Source organism: Pteronotus mesoamericanus, unplaced genomic scaffold (genome assembly GCF_021234165.1).
Source record: "Pteronotus mesoamericanus isolate MK-2021 breed Mesoamerican mustached bat unplaced genomic scaffold, CSHL_Meso_final contig_32, whole genome shotgun sequence".
Lineage (NCBI taxonomy): Eukaryota > Metazoa > Chordata > Mammalia > Chiroptera > Mormoopidae > Pteronotus > Pteronotus mesoamericanus.
The window spans coordinates 3,599,735-3,612,889 of record NW_026555134.1 but is presented as its reverse complement, the minus strand read 5'-3'; the positions used below and the strand labels follow the sequence as shown (position 1 = coordinate 3,612,889).

Below are 13,155 nucleotides of genomic sequence, written 5' to 3'. Positions count from 1 at the left end.
CTGGAGAGCCCCCGAGGCCACCTCAGTGTCTTCTCGGTCGTCATCTTTCTTTCTGTGAGTTTTGTTGTGTTTATTTGCTTTGAATTTATGTTGCAAAATCCCTGGGAGCTTTTCTCCTCCTGGACCAGAGATTTGTGCTGGAGAAAGGACGCGGGTACGGGCACTGCGCACGCCTTGCGGACTCGGCCTGCTGTCTGGCCCAGCGGCGCAGCCTTGCAGGATGGAAGTGGCATCAGCAAGATCCGGGCGCAGGTGACTCAGCATCCCTGGAAAACCCTGCCCTCCCGCCGCCCCCCCCGCCAGCGTCCACCTGATGGCCTCTCCAGGAGGATCGCAAGTCTTAGATGAGCGTTAAGTCGAACTTGCTTTAGCAGCAGAACCTTCTTTGTTCTCTCTCAGAACCCCCTGTGTGGGATGGGGTGCAGGAAGAATTTTGGGGGACAGGTGAGGGGGTGCTGCTGTTTGGCTAAACTGCCAGGCTCTTGTTTTGCTGAGGGAGAAACACATTCAAGTTGAAGGCAGAGCTGAATCATGTGGAGCAGTGGAAGGGATTTTTATTTTCAGAGACCTTGGGGTGAAGAGAAGGTGGGAAGGAATGAGGCCGTGAGCCAGGGAAAGAAACGCGGGGGAGGCCCAGTTGCCAAGCTGCGACGGTGCCAAAGTCGTGCTGTGTAGTGGGCGAAGCAGCCTCTCCACCATCTCCCCAGGGAGCACCCAGTGACACGGGCGCCACGCCCAGTGTTTCTGGAGTCAAGATTCAGTATTGAGGGAGGCAGGGGTGTGCTGAGCCTGAAGGGGAGTGTAGGGCAAGGGCAGGAGCTGCCCGGAGGGGCCTGTCACATCCAAAGGCACATCAGATGCCCCGGCCCAGGCTGGAGCAGGCGTCCCAGCACCCTGCCCCTCTGCCCACCCTCATATCCCCAGTGCCGAGACACCGTGGAAAAACCACCATCATAGGTCAGTGATGGAAAGGTAGAGAAGGATCTCATCTCTTGTCAGGGGTGGAGCGGGGCAGAAAATGAGAAGGATGTCTCTAACTCCATGAAAGGGACTTAAGTGTGCTCCTAGTGAAGGGTGCATGCATCCAGATCAGAGTCCGGGCTCCTCCCAGTCCCCGGTGTTGAGAAGGCATCTGATAAAAATGCAGCATCCACTTCCCCTAACCAAATCATCGACTTCAAGTGTCTTCCCAGTTGTTCTTCCGGAGTCATTCCCAGACAGAGCAGGCTGGCCGCGGGGAGCCCAGCGCCGCATCTCTGCCTTCTCCCAGGCCCAAGTCTGCAGGAATCTGAGGAGGGAGGGAGGTGGCATTATGCAGTGATTATGTCCCCGTGACTGTCAGCCAAGGCCAGGCTGTTCCAAGGGTCCTGCTTGGAGCTGGCCTGCGGTGACTGGCTGACAGAAGACGCGTAGCCTTGCGGGGAGAGCTTCAGGGCCGAGAGGACTGGGTGGATGGAGGGCCCGTGGCCAGACATCGCACTGACCGAGAACGTCTGAAAGCAAAAAAGTGCAAGATGAGGTCAATGGAATCCTTCCTGAGGGCTCGAGGGCCGGTGCGGGGGGCGCCTGGGCTGAAGAGGGGGAGCCCCATCACGTAGATGTTCCCAGGGTGGCTCCCACCCCTAGGAGAGGGATCAGAGGAGAGGGCCAAAGGACAAGGGCAGGACAAGGGACCCAGCGCCACTTCTGTTTTCTGTACCCCTGTGCTATGGGAGGCAAAGGGTCTGTGTGAGTGGTCGGCTGCTTCTGAGTGACAAGACCCTGTAGGCTGGCAACCGTTCGGGTTTCTCTGAAGGCTCTGATAGTTACGTGAGACCTTTGCTGCAATCTCACCGCCACCAGATCTCCACTTTCAATCAGTAACCCCTCCCCACCCAGAAGCAGCCCGGGGCTCTTCTGGCTGCAGAACCAGCTTCACCCTGGCAGTAAAAGGCTGGTTAGGACCCAGCCTCCCACAGGGATGGGTGAGGAAGAGTTGAGAGTTATGGGAGACTGTGACCAGGAACATACTGATCTCAAATGCGGGGAGCCACAGAGGGAAGGGGGTGGAGGAGCAGGGATGTCATTATATGCAAAAGAAGAGACTGAGGGGACTGCCGGTCCATCTTCTGGGCACACAAGGAAGTTGGACCTGCAGCTGGCCCTCATTAAAATGACACCCTGCCTGTGACTCCTCACCAGCCCCACCCCACCCACCTTGCCCTCTACAGTGTCCACGCCTTTGCCCACGCCAGGAGGGTCCCCCTCCTCCCCTTCTTCCTATTAGAATCTACCCATCCTTCAAGGCCAAGGTCAAACTACCCCTCACTCAGGAGACAGAGGAGCTGCCAAACTTCCGTATCTCACAGTTGGGTGTCCAAATCATTGTCCTGGACAGGAAGTGCTGACGTAGACCCTCAGGCGGCCCCAGCCTTGGCGGGGTCCCCAGGGCAGCGAGGAGCGCCCTCAGCCATGCGATCCAGGGGCCAGTGTGGGCCGGCCACCTGGTACCCGGGAGCCCATTTCCCCGGGACAGTCCTGTCTCCCTGCGCAGGGGCGCACCTGGGACATGGCGCTGCTGTGGCCGTAGTGGGGCGCCAGCCCGGGCTCTGTTTTGATGGGGCGCATCTCCTCCCTGCTGCTGGTGGTCGCGGTGCTGGAGGCGCTGGAGACGCTGCTGGTGGGAGGGAGGCTCTCGCTGCCCGAGGGACCTGGAAGGGAGCAGAGTCAGGACACCCAGACCAGGGTCAGGGACAAACACATGGCCGTCCTTTGAGGCAGCCCCAGGCAGGTCTGTGCTAATGGCTTATTTACATTAGCTGGGGAGAGAAGCAGGGGTCCTTCATCGTTGGAGGGCAGTGGTTAAGGGAGCTTTTCTGAAACAGGCTCATCACCCCTTATCCCAACCCCCCTGAGGCCACATGTGTTCCAGGATTCCAAACTTTTTTTGATTTTAAAAAGGGTATATACTGTACGCCACAGAACACCTCCAATGGGGTTGTAGACAGCACCATATTTAAATATATTAATAGTTCTACAGCAAGTCACATGAATATTCATATGCAGGGCAGATAAAGACTATAAATAGTTCATGTATATTCAGATTAGGTGTTGCTGCTAAATCTAGCTCCCCGGACTTTGAATTTCAGATAGGGATTCTATACGCCTGAACCAATGCCTGTTCTCCCTCAGACAGCAACATGTAAGGAGATGCAGTTATGGGGGGCGAGGGGCCGGGGCACTTATAAACAGTGTGGCAACCGGAGAAAGGAAGAGGACCACTGGTGTGAGGCAGGGAAAGGTCTAGTAAGACGGCTGCCAGAGGGGGTTGGCCGGGGGTTAGCCGTTGTTGAACTTGGAAAAGGACGACTTCGGTCCTGTTCTCGGCAGTGGAAAGGGAAAATCTGTCTGACTGTCATGCCTTAGATTAGACGATAAATCAGCCATTTATTTTTTTTCTGTGACTACGGCACTTCGCAGTGCAATCTTTAATTTGGTAGCAGTACTGAGGAGAAAGTACTCTTGAGAAGGAACATAAGTCAACCTCAGTCTTAACCTAGAAACTTAGAAGGCAGGGCGGTAACTTTCATAGCATTTGGACCCTGCAGGGTAAAAACCTGGGGTTTCATTCTTGATCTACCTACCGATCCACAGCTGTATGATTCTGGTTAAGGCCCTGCCCTCTCTGAGCCTCAGTTTGCTCATCTGGAAAACGGGGATAATAAACGGGGTCTTATGGTTGTCTTTAAGGTTCAATGAGGTATTTGTGAAAATCCTTCCTAAAGCACAAAGTACCACATGATGTGAATCATCCACTGACTTACCAATCAGTCTGTTGTGTACAGGACTAAGGGCACCCTGTCTCCCTAGATCCCAAAGATGGAGGGACCGAGTAACATTCCCTTTTCTTCCAGGCCCTTGACTAGTCCAGCTGGCCCGCTGCAGCCTTTGCGACAGGCAATGATGAGGCTTGACTTGAGCCTGCCTGAAAGGCTCCCAGGATGTTCCACAGTGATGTTACTGTTATTTAGGTTATTCATTTTGTTCTGAAAAGCTGGGAGGGAGGGCGCCAATGTTACACCTTGGCAGCTCGCTCACCTAAGAACACATTCTCACACTCCAAGGGCTACAGGCTTATTTGTATAACTACGCACAGCTCTTCTCACCTGCTGGTGTCTTAGATTTATTAAGGTTCTTGGGCTTCCGTTTTCTGGTTTGAATTCCCTCTTTCCGCATTGCAAGAGGCCTGGGAACCTAGGGGATTACAAGTCAACATGCACAAGATTAGCTACAGTATTTAAACACACACACACACACACACAATGGGAAGGCAACATTTAAGTAATTCCTCTATAATCCTTGGAGCTAAAACTAAATCAGCCTCTGGAGCTCCTCCCAAGAAAGAAATAAATTCTATTTTATTTTATTTTATTTTTTACTGTATTGGACACCTTTACTACATGCTGGGCATTATACTAGACCCTGAAGAAAGAGACTGAAACATGCAGATCCCTCCCTCCAGAGGCTGACAGTTTAGTGGGAATGACAAACAAATAGAAAATAACCCGACTCATAGGTGATGTGGGAGCACTCTGTCCTGGGGTAGGAAGGAGGGGAAGTGGGCACATGAGCACGTCGAGGAAGGCTTCGCCGAAGAGGCGCCATCTGAGTTATAGGACGCTGGGGAGCAGACGGGGGCAGGGGTTTCGGGCATCAGGAACAGCATGTGCCAAAACCTTTCGTTTATCAGCCACATGAGGACATTATGAGAGTGAAAGGGTGGTGCACTTTTTAATAATTATGCCAAAAAAGCAGGCGTAAACAAGGACAGTCCCCGTGAATCAGGGTGTAAGGTCTCTCTACTTAGAGCAGCTTTCACTGCCTTGAATCCAAGGCGAGCCAGCAGTGGTGTTTCCATGGCAGCAGCGAGAGATTCTGCTGGAGTGACCGAGCTATGGCCCATGCCGAAACTGTCTGTGGACAATACCTTTATCCCATCTCATGTCTCATAAACGAGCAGTGACTGTCTGGCGTCCTGCCCTTGAGCCATTCACAGAGGCCCAAACAAGTGTCTGGGAGCAAGTCTGCATCTTTCTAATATTTTAAAATACTGTGCCTTCCATACTTCTGGTTTCTTTGAGGCCTGGCCAGTGACATCTTTTAGCCACGCATGAAATTAGTAACAACCCCTCCCACCCCACTACCATCAATCCTGGCCCCATGAGGCAATTGGAGTAATAGCCTACATTTACAAAATTCTCAACCAGGTGTGCACATGTACATATTTATACATGTATGTACTCATCCATCTGTCCATCCTTCCATCTGTATCTGTGTGTGTGTAATGTGCCCTCACCTCCATAGTATGCAGTCATACTATGTATATATTTCTTTGCAATGTGGTTTTTTTTTTTATTGCTCCAGGCCAAGATACATAGCCCAAACTTATTCTTTTTTAATTCCTGTACAACATTCTATGCTATAGAATGTGCCATAATTTATTCAACCATTCCTTTATGAGGCTTGAAGATTTTTTCCAGTTTTTGCCAGTACAAACACTGCAGCAATACATAGTTCAAACGTTATTATGTACTGATTCTTTCATTGTTTTATATGCTAATTTCCCAAAAGTAGAGCTGCTACACCAAAAGGTATGTGTGTTCTGGACCTTAGTAAGCACTGCTAATTTCCTGAAAGAAAATTTACAGTAATTCACACACAAATCAACAATATACAGTATGAAAGTATCTCTTTTCCCAAATCCATACCGCAGCTACATATTATCACGGATTTTAATTTTTGCCAAATATGTGGGCAAGACGGAATCTCAGCGTGGTTTTAATTGACATTCCCTGGTTTTCAGTGAGGCCCACCCTGTCTGCACACGTTCAGTGGCGAGCTGAGCTGCTTCTGTGAGCCGTCTGTTTCTATCTTTTGCCCATTTTGGGAAATGAAGGAAGATTGATTGTCATTTTCTCATGTGTCTATAGGATCTCTTTTTTGTTTGTTTGTTTGCTCGTGTTGTTTTAGTTTAACTTATATTTGAACAAATAAGATGTGCACATACACCATCTAAAAGGAACCAAGAGGGTAAACAGCAAAAAGTGTCCCTCCAACTCTCTTGTTGCTTTTCCCTGAGGCAATGCATGCAATGTGCTACCAGTTTCTCATGTATCCTTCAGAGGGGTTCTATGTATAGGTAAGTAACGACATATAAATTACGCTCTTCCCCTCTCTTCATAAAAACGGTACAATATTGCATATTCTACACTGATTTTTTCGAAGCACTATATAATGGAGATTGTTGCAAATGAGAACATAAAGAGCTTTGTAGAAGCTCCCTGTATTCTGGAAATATTAACCCTTCTTCTGATAAATGTATTGGCCCTTACCTTCCTCAGGTACCTTTCCATACACCAATATGAAATGTTCTGCAATCAAATATATTTGACTTTTATCTTACGGCTTAAGGGTTTTGAAAACTTGCCTAACGAGTTCTCCTCTCACCCACAAGGTTATATAAATATTATTCCCCTACGTTTTCTTCTGTTCTTTTTATTGTCTCTATTTAAAGATGTTTTACATTTCATAGCTATAATTCACCCAAGTTTATTTTTGGTAGGAGGGGGAGGTCAAGCTTTGCTTTTGTTTTCCAGGTTTTGTCAATACAGTTATTCTTAAGCCGTCGCTTCTCCATTGAATTGTTGCCTTTGTCCTATATCATACTACCATATAGAGAGATTACTTCTGAGTCTCCTCATTTATAAAATGGGAATTAGACATATACAATGTTAAAGATGAAGCGACGGGCAATGTTTCTGCTATAGTATGAAAGCCCGTGTGTGTGCCCCCCACCCAAAATTATGTTATAAACTTCTCCCCCAAGGTGATGGTATTAGGAGAGGGGGCCTTTTGGAGGTGATGAGGCTCAGCCCTCATGAATAGGATTAGTACCCACATAAAAGAGGGCCCAGAGATTTCCCTCATCCCTGCACCGTGTGACCTGGAAGAGGACCCTCACCCGCGTGTGCTGGTGCACCGATCTCCAACTTCCAGCCTCCAGGTTGTAAGAAAGAAAGAAGTTTCTATTTAGGAGTTGCCCCGTCTCTGGCGTTCTGCTGGAGCAGCCTGAGCGGGCTAATACAGTCTGTACGGTCCCCTCCCCATCTAAGCATCTTTAAGGAGGAAAAAACTAAGTTACAGTCTGAAGGGAGGAAGACAAGCGAGAACTGAGTGATGGGCTTTGGAAGACCACGATGCTGGTCCAGGCGGCCGTCCAGCCTCGGGGCAGGGACTACTTACACCGTGGAGCTTCATGTACAAGCCGCAGGCGTTGCACACGGGTTCGCCCTCCGCGTTGCGTCGCCACAGCGTGGTGGTGGTGGTCTGGCAGTTGGCGCAGGAGAGGCCCACCCGGCGAGAAGCGGACTGCGGCAGAGGAGACAAACCCTTGAGGCCCGAGGCAAAGGCCGCTCCGACCTCGCGGGGAGTGCTGCGGCGCCGGGCCCTCCCTGCATGGGTGGTGGGAGCCGGCCGTCGTAGTCCTGCGGGAGCATCTCGGACCGCCCGCCCGGAGCGCCAGGGCCCCCCGTACCCGAGCCGCCCCTGGGGTGGGAAACTTCTGCTGTAGGAGAGTGAATGGGGCCTAACTAGTTTTAATGGTATTATTCGTCATTCCACGCCAGATGGGAACCCCAGGGAGCACGGAGCACTGTAGGCAGAAAGATTTCTCCCAAAAGTAGAATTAATGTGGTTTCCAGGTGCCGGGCACGGGTGGTGGGTGAGAATTCATTGTATCCAAGTGTCGTCAGAGACTGGATGGGCTGCGGGACCTCAAGAAAGGAAAACACCCGCATTTATCGCCTCTGTTCTTCCCTCCCTAATACACACGAAAGGCAGTCATATTGGTCAAAATCAATTTGTAGTAAGAAAAGACCACGACCCAAGAATCAAAAACTCAGTTCCAAACGCTTTCTCAGCCATGGGCTCAATGCACACTGCTTAACGTCCCTGGGTTTGGGGTTGATTAACTGAAAACAAGTCAAGTACAATATATAAAGGAAGACTCGACCTCCCTGAAAACAAGGCAAGTACAATATATAAAGGAAGAGTCGACCTCCCTCTTCGGGTTGACGAGAAGCCAGGAGAGCCATACGAGACAAGGCTGGACTAGACACTAGGACGTCTGGACTCACTCGCGTGGGACCGCAGGCAAGGCAGCTTTTCTGAACCTCACTTGTCACTTCCGCATAACTAAGGCTTGAATGAGATGTTCTTGTGAAGATTAATAAAGAGAAACCTCATTTCAATTGAGGTTGGGAATGCCTGTAGGGGGCGCTCTCCTGCCTGACCGCTCATCAGCTACTCCAAGGAGAGACACAAGTTCCATCTCCAACAGGAAGGTGTGTTTCTGCTCTGCCACTCCAGCCGATAGAAGGAGGGTCTTCTCTCCCCGAAAGACTGTTACAGCTCAGCCCATGAAAAACCACTACACTTTGAACTCCCAATGGACTCTTTGTTTACAGTAGCCCCTCTGAACTCCTGCTTTCCTCTGAAAAAGGTTGTTCCTCTCCTCTGTCATCTGGGCTTGTTATGGTTCACCACGAGACCCCAGGTTCTGAATTACAAATCTTTATTGTTCCAGAATAAACCCATTTTGCTGGAGGACTATCTGGGGATTCAAGGTCAACACCTAGAACAAACTTGTAGCTCAAGCTAACTCTAAAGGTGTAAGAAATTACTATGTAGCCCATACCCGCCCACCCAACCCCTCACACTGCACCTTCTTTTAAAGATGACTTGAACCAGGACATTTCCCACCAAGGTAGGAGCATTGAAGCCAGGTGCTGAGAGGAGAAAAAGGCGCCCTCCCCGCCCTCAGCCAAGGCTGCTGGACTTCTGTGGTCTGGGCACTTGCTTACCAGACGGCGCTGGGGCTTGATGAGGGGCCGGTTGATCCCGTTCATCTTGTGGTAAAGGCCACAGGCGTTGCACAGGTAGTGCCCTGTCCCGTCCCGCCTCCAGAGTGGGGTGGACATGGCCCCACAGTTGACACACTCTCTGCCTTCCGAGAAGTCATCAAACATATCTACTGGGTGGGAAATAATACAGAGGATTAATTCTTCGTCTATTCTCATTAACCTAACGTCAGAAAAATCTAGAGACCAAAGAAATAAGGCCCCTTCCTGGCACAGAGTGAAGGATGGACCGCCTGGGGGCCGCAGGCTTCCTCGCTCCGACCCCACCCCAGCGGGGTCGCTCTGCTCAGAGCACCGTCGTGGGAAGCGGGCCTTGTCACTCTTGGACATCCCAGACACAGCAGGCAGGGCTCTCCCTCGCCAGCGGAAAGGTGGGGAGTCTGGCAGCGACCCCCGGCAGCCTGATTTTAGGCCCTCATCTGTCCTTCAGGCCCTGGAACCTCAAGGTTCTCACCTAACACTGAGCTCCGCTCCCTTTTTTCCCTTTCAAAATTAAGATTCCTTTTTCCCTCTGAATAAAAATAATAAATATTTACTTCAGGAAAATCAGGAAACACTGAAATGTGTAAAAAAATATAAATCATACATAATCCTGTAATTTGAAGATCACCAGTGATATTAACATTTCGTTCTCATATCTTTGCAATACTTTATATATATTGACATATATTTTTCATTGAGGTCAATATATAATTTTGAGCCTGTTTTTTCATTTAACACCAAAGCCCTTCCCTACCCTAGAAATTCTTCATGAGCTCATTTTAAGTGCAGTACAATATCCTATCACAGAAATGCAGCACCTTTAACTATTGTTATTGACCTTTTCTTTCATCGTTACCCAGGTTCTGATTTCCGCTTTGTAAACACTGCTCATTTTGTACACAAATCTTAGCCTCTCTGGTCATTTCTTAGGATACTCCCCTAGAAGTAGAATTAATGAACCAAAAGGGACTACATGTTTTTTAAAGTTCTTGAAATTTTCAAACTGCCATGCAAAAACAAAAAGAAGGCTGTAATTCATTTTTCTCATTTCAGTATACCTGTGTGATATCCTGTATCACAATTTGATGTCTGTTCTTGCTTACTGGTACATGAAAGACACTATTACAGCAGCAGTGACAGAGTTGATCACATTCCACAGCCAAGTCGCCATCATTTGTCACTCGCTCACTGCCCTTCCCCCGCCCGTTACCTTTACCTTTACCTTCCACGTCTGTAGAATTGTACAGTTGATAAATTCCACTCCTGTCAACTTTATTTGGCCTGGTGAAATTGGCTGTGCCACTTCTGCTCTCCCCTACCATCTATGGGAAGCCTGGCTCAGGACTTCCAGAAGTCTCTCTGACTCCTTGTACACTGCTCCTTGTTTTGAAAAATGTTTATATCTTTTCCAACTTTTCTGACCCTAAATATAGCTACCCTGGTGTCCAGATTGTTCCTGCCCTACCACCAGAGGCAAAAAAAAAAAAAAAAAAAAATTCTTCTCTAGTAAAGAGGGGAGATATTTGGAGGGGAGGATTTTTAAGAGCTCTCCCTCCACCAGGGCCCAGCCCTGGGGTTTAAGGTTGCGCTTTCTGCTACTTCTGTGACCCAGATACCTGCTCTAAGGAAACAGCGGGCTGAAGCAGAGGATGGTGGGGGGCCCTCCCCTCAACTCTGGGTACACAAACAGTCATTTGCACCTGCAAACAAGTAGCCGTGTGTCTACACCCGAGTCAACAATGTGCAGGTGTGAGGGGCTGTTTGCTCAGGCTAGGGAGCTGAGCACACACTGGTCACAAGGAGGCTATTTTTGCACCTGGGTCACACTGAGAACCCTCCAGCAAGGTCACCTGCCTGCACAGCAGCCCAGGAAGAGGCGACTCCTGGGCACAGCTTGATTCCCCAAGCCTGGGAGAGGTGTGGACTGAGCAACAACCTGCCGCCACGCTCAGCGCCAACATGGCCACCTTCACCTTCACCTCCAGGCCAGCACAGACTGCCCCTGCTGGGGCTGGTTAGCCCTGCTCCCTCAGCCCAGGCCTTCCCTGAGGGAACTGAGCAGGCCGGGAGAGTTCACAGAAGGACCTCAGCCGCAGGAGGGGCACTTGCAAGGTCATTGTTTTGGGAGTGTTTGCAATGAACGCTAGATGGCACTACAACCTCAACAATGAACCAAGACAAGGCATGGCAGTATAAAATCATGCCTGGGAATGGAGAATATTTTTACATCATCTCACCAGTCCCGACCTAAGGCAATCCTCTTATTCTATTTTTTTATTATGAAAAAATGTAAACATATTCAAAAGTGGACAGAATATAAAAATGAACTCTTATTTCATCACCATTCAGCTTTCCAACAGTTTGTGCCCAGTCTATACCTCTGCCCACGCTCCCCCTGACTCCCACATTCTACTATTTCATTCACAAATATTTCAGCGTGTAGTTCTCACAGATGATTATCTTCTCCTGTTAAAGATAAGCTATCTGGCTTCTTCCCTACATTCCAGTTTATCTAAAGAAGTTTCCAGAGACAAAATCTCATAATCCGTTCCCCTTTTTATCTCTTCACACTAATTGTTTAATATGTGGGGACAGAATCTAAATGAAGAAGCCACCCTAGCGATCCTAGGTCTTTGCTGGCCAAAGCCTTGTGCTGCTTTGAGAAGCCAACACAAAGGTTTGCCTTAGAAACTCCTTCATGCTCACCTCACAGAACAGATTACACAGTCAAGCAACTTTAGTACTTGCCAGGGAAAAGCACTGGAGGTTGGCAAATACATATTTATCACTGACAAACATTTACTGAGCATCTGCTATTTAAGCACTCTGACAGATGTTACAGGAGCTGAGAGAGTCTTCCTCTCAAAATGTGAATGGCCTACTGGGGGAAATCGAGCCAGAATATGGAAAATGAGTAATAGTGTTACTCAGTTCGTTTTCAGAACACACCTTAACCAAGTTGAGGGTTTGTGCGGTAGAAACTTCTTGTCTAGGGTAGAAAGTGCAGAAGTCCAACCTAGATTGAAAGGTCAGGTGTTACAACAGCGGCCAAAGAGAAGAACTGAATGGAAGGTCAAGGCCATGCTTCCTACAAGTGCCCATCAGATACGCCATGTCTTCCCCACAACCCACTACATCTTCAAAGCCACACAAGTTTCCATATTTTCTACCAACAAATTGCCATCCAACCTACTCAATGAACTGCTACACGATTTTAAACGATTATTATAAAGACGATGTAACGATAGAGGAAAATGCATACCTAACATGTTATATTGAAACTACAGCACATGCAATGTCATGAAAGGAACCTTGTCAGGGTAGTTCGAGTGTACGGACTTTTCTTTAAAAAACAAAAAACAAAGCACCATTCTGTAATGCCATGATGGCTTGTATTAAAATTCTGATTAAAAAAATAAAAATGAAACAAATTTTTGGTCACGTCAACAGACTCCTAGTCCACTACGGAGGAAGGGATTATCTTACTCTCTTACATTTGAAACATATTCACCCCCTCCCCTCTCCTCCCCCACCGCCTCCCCAGACTGAAGGAAGGAGAAATTCAAACTCTGCTGCTTAGCATCCACTCTGGGAAAACATGGGAGGCCACAAGCTGTGAGTCCCAAACCAGCACTCCTATCTGGAGGTGTGTGCCTTGGTAACAATTACCTCTCACTCCTTCGTTAGAACTGCGTAGGGTGGAATTTCCTGAGGGCAGTGGGCAGCAGTCTGAAGCCAGTTTCCAACCCTGATTCTGATGCAGAAGGGCACAGCTAAAACCTCGACTTCTGAAAGCCCCACCCACCCGGTGCTGGGCACCATGGGAATTGACCCAACCATTTAGAAGTCAGTGGGAAGCCAGCTCTAGGAAGTGGGTCAGCATTACCCCACATCCAAAGGAAAGACTTGTAATAATAGTTGTGAAGTACTTTGCAAATAAGAGGAAAAACTCACAACAATGGCTGTAAAGTGCTTTGCAAACACCAAATGAGATAACAATGATGGATTATTGTTAGGGTTGGAGGGGTTGGGAGGGGGTGGGGAAGACCAGAGACAAACTTTGGTGTACTGGGTTGGGGGGGGAGGGGGGACAGATAAAAGAACTAGGAGATTGGGGGATCTGATCTTTTCTCAAGCCACTGGGGCCACGCTCAGAACCGTAAATATCTATGCCGCTCAGACTTGGCCAAGCCTGAGGCTGTGGGCAGGGAGAACT

General features: G+C 48.8%; 1 protein-coding gene across 2 annotated transcripts in view; it reads right to left on the bottom strand.

The window, feature by feature from the left end:
- Positions 1–320: 320 nt before the first annotated feature.
- Positions 321–13,155, bottom strand: part of GATA4 (GATA binding protein 4) — a 45,540-nt gene continuing 32,705 nt past the window's right edge. Inside the window, exons 2-6 of one of the 2 annotated variants that reach the window (XM_054575929.1) lie at positions 8,901–9,070; positions 7,282–7,407; positions 4,146–4,233; positions 2,542–2,690; positions 321–1,493 (exon numbers count right to left, since the gene is read on the bottom strand). In XM_054575929.1, coding sequence (XP_054431904.1) covers positions 1,311–1,493; positions 2,542–2,690; positions 4,146–4,233; positions 7,282–7,407; positions 8,901–9,070 — 716 coding nt within the window. In that variant the 3' untranslated portion in view covers positions 321–1,310. The remainder of the gene's footprint in view (positions 1,494–2,541; positions 2,691–4,145; positions 4,234–7,281; positions 7,408–8,900; positions 9,071–13,155) is intronic. The other variant, XM_054575930.1, reaches the window with a different exon arrangement.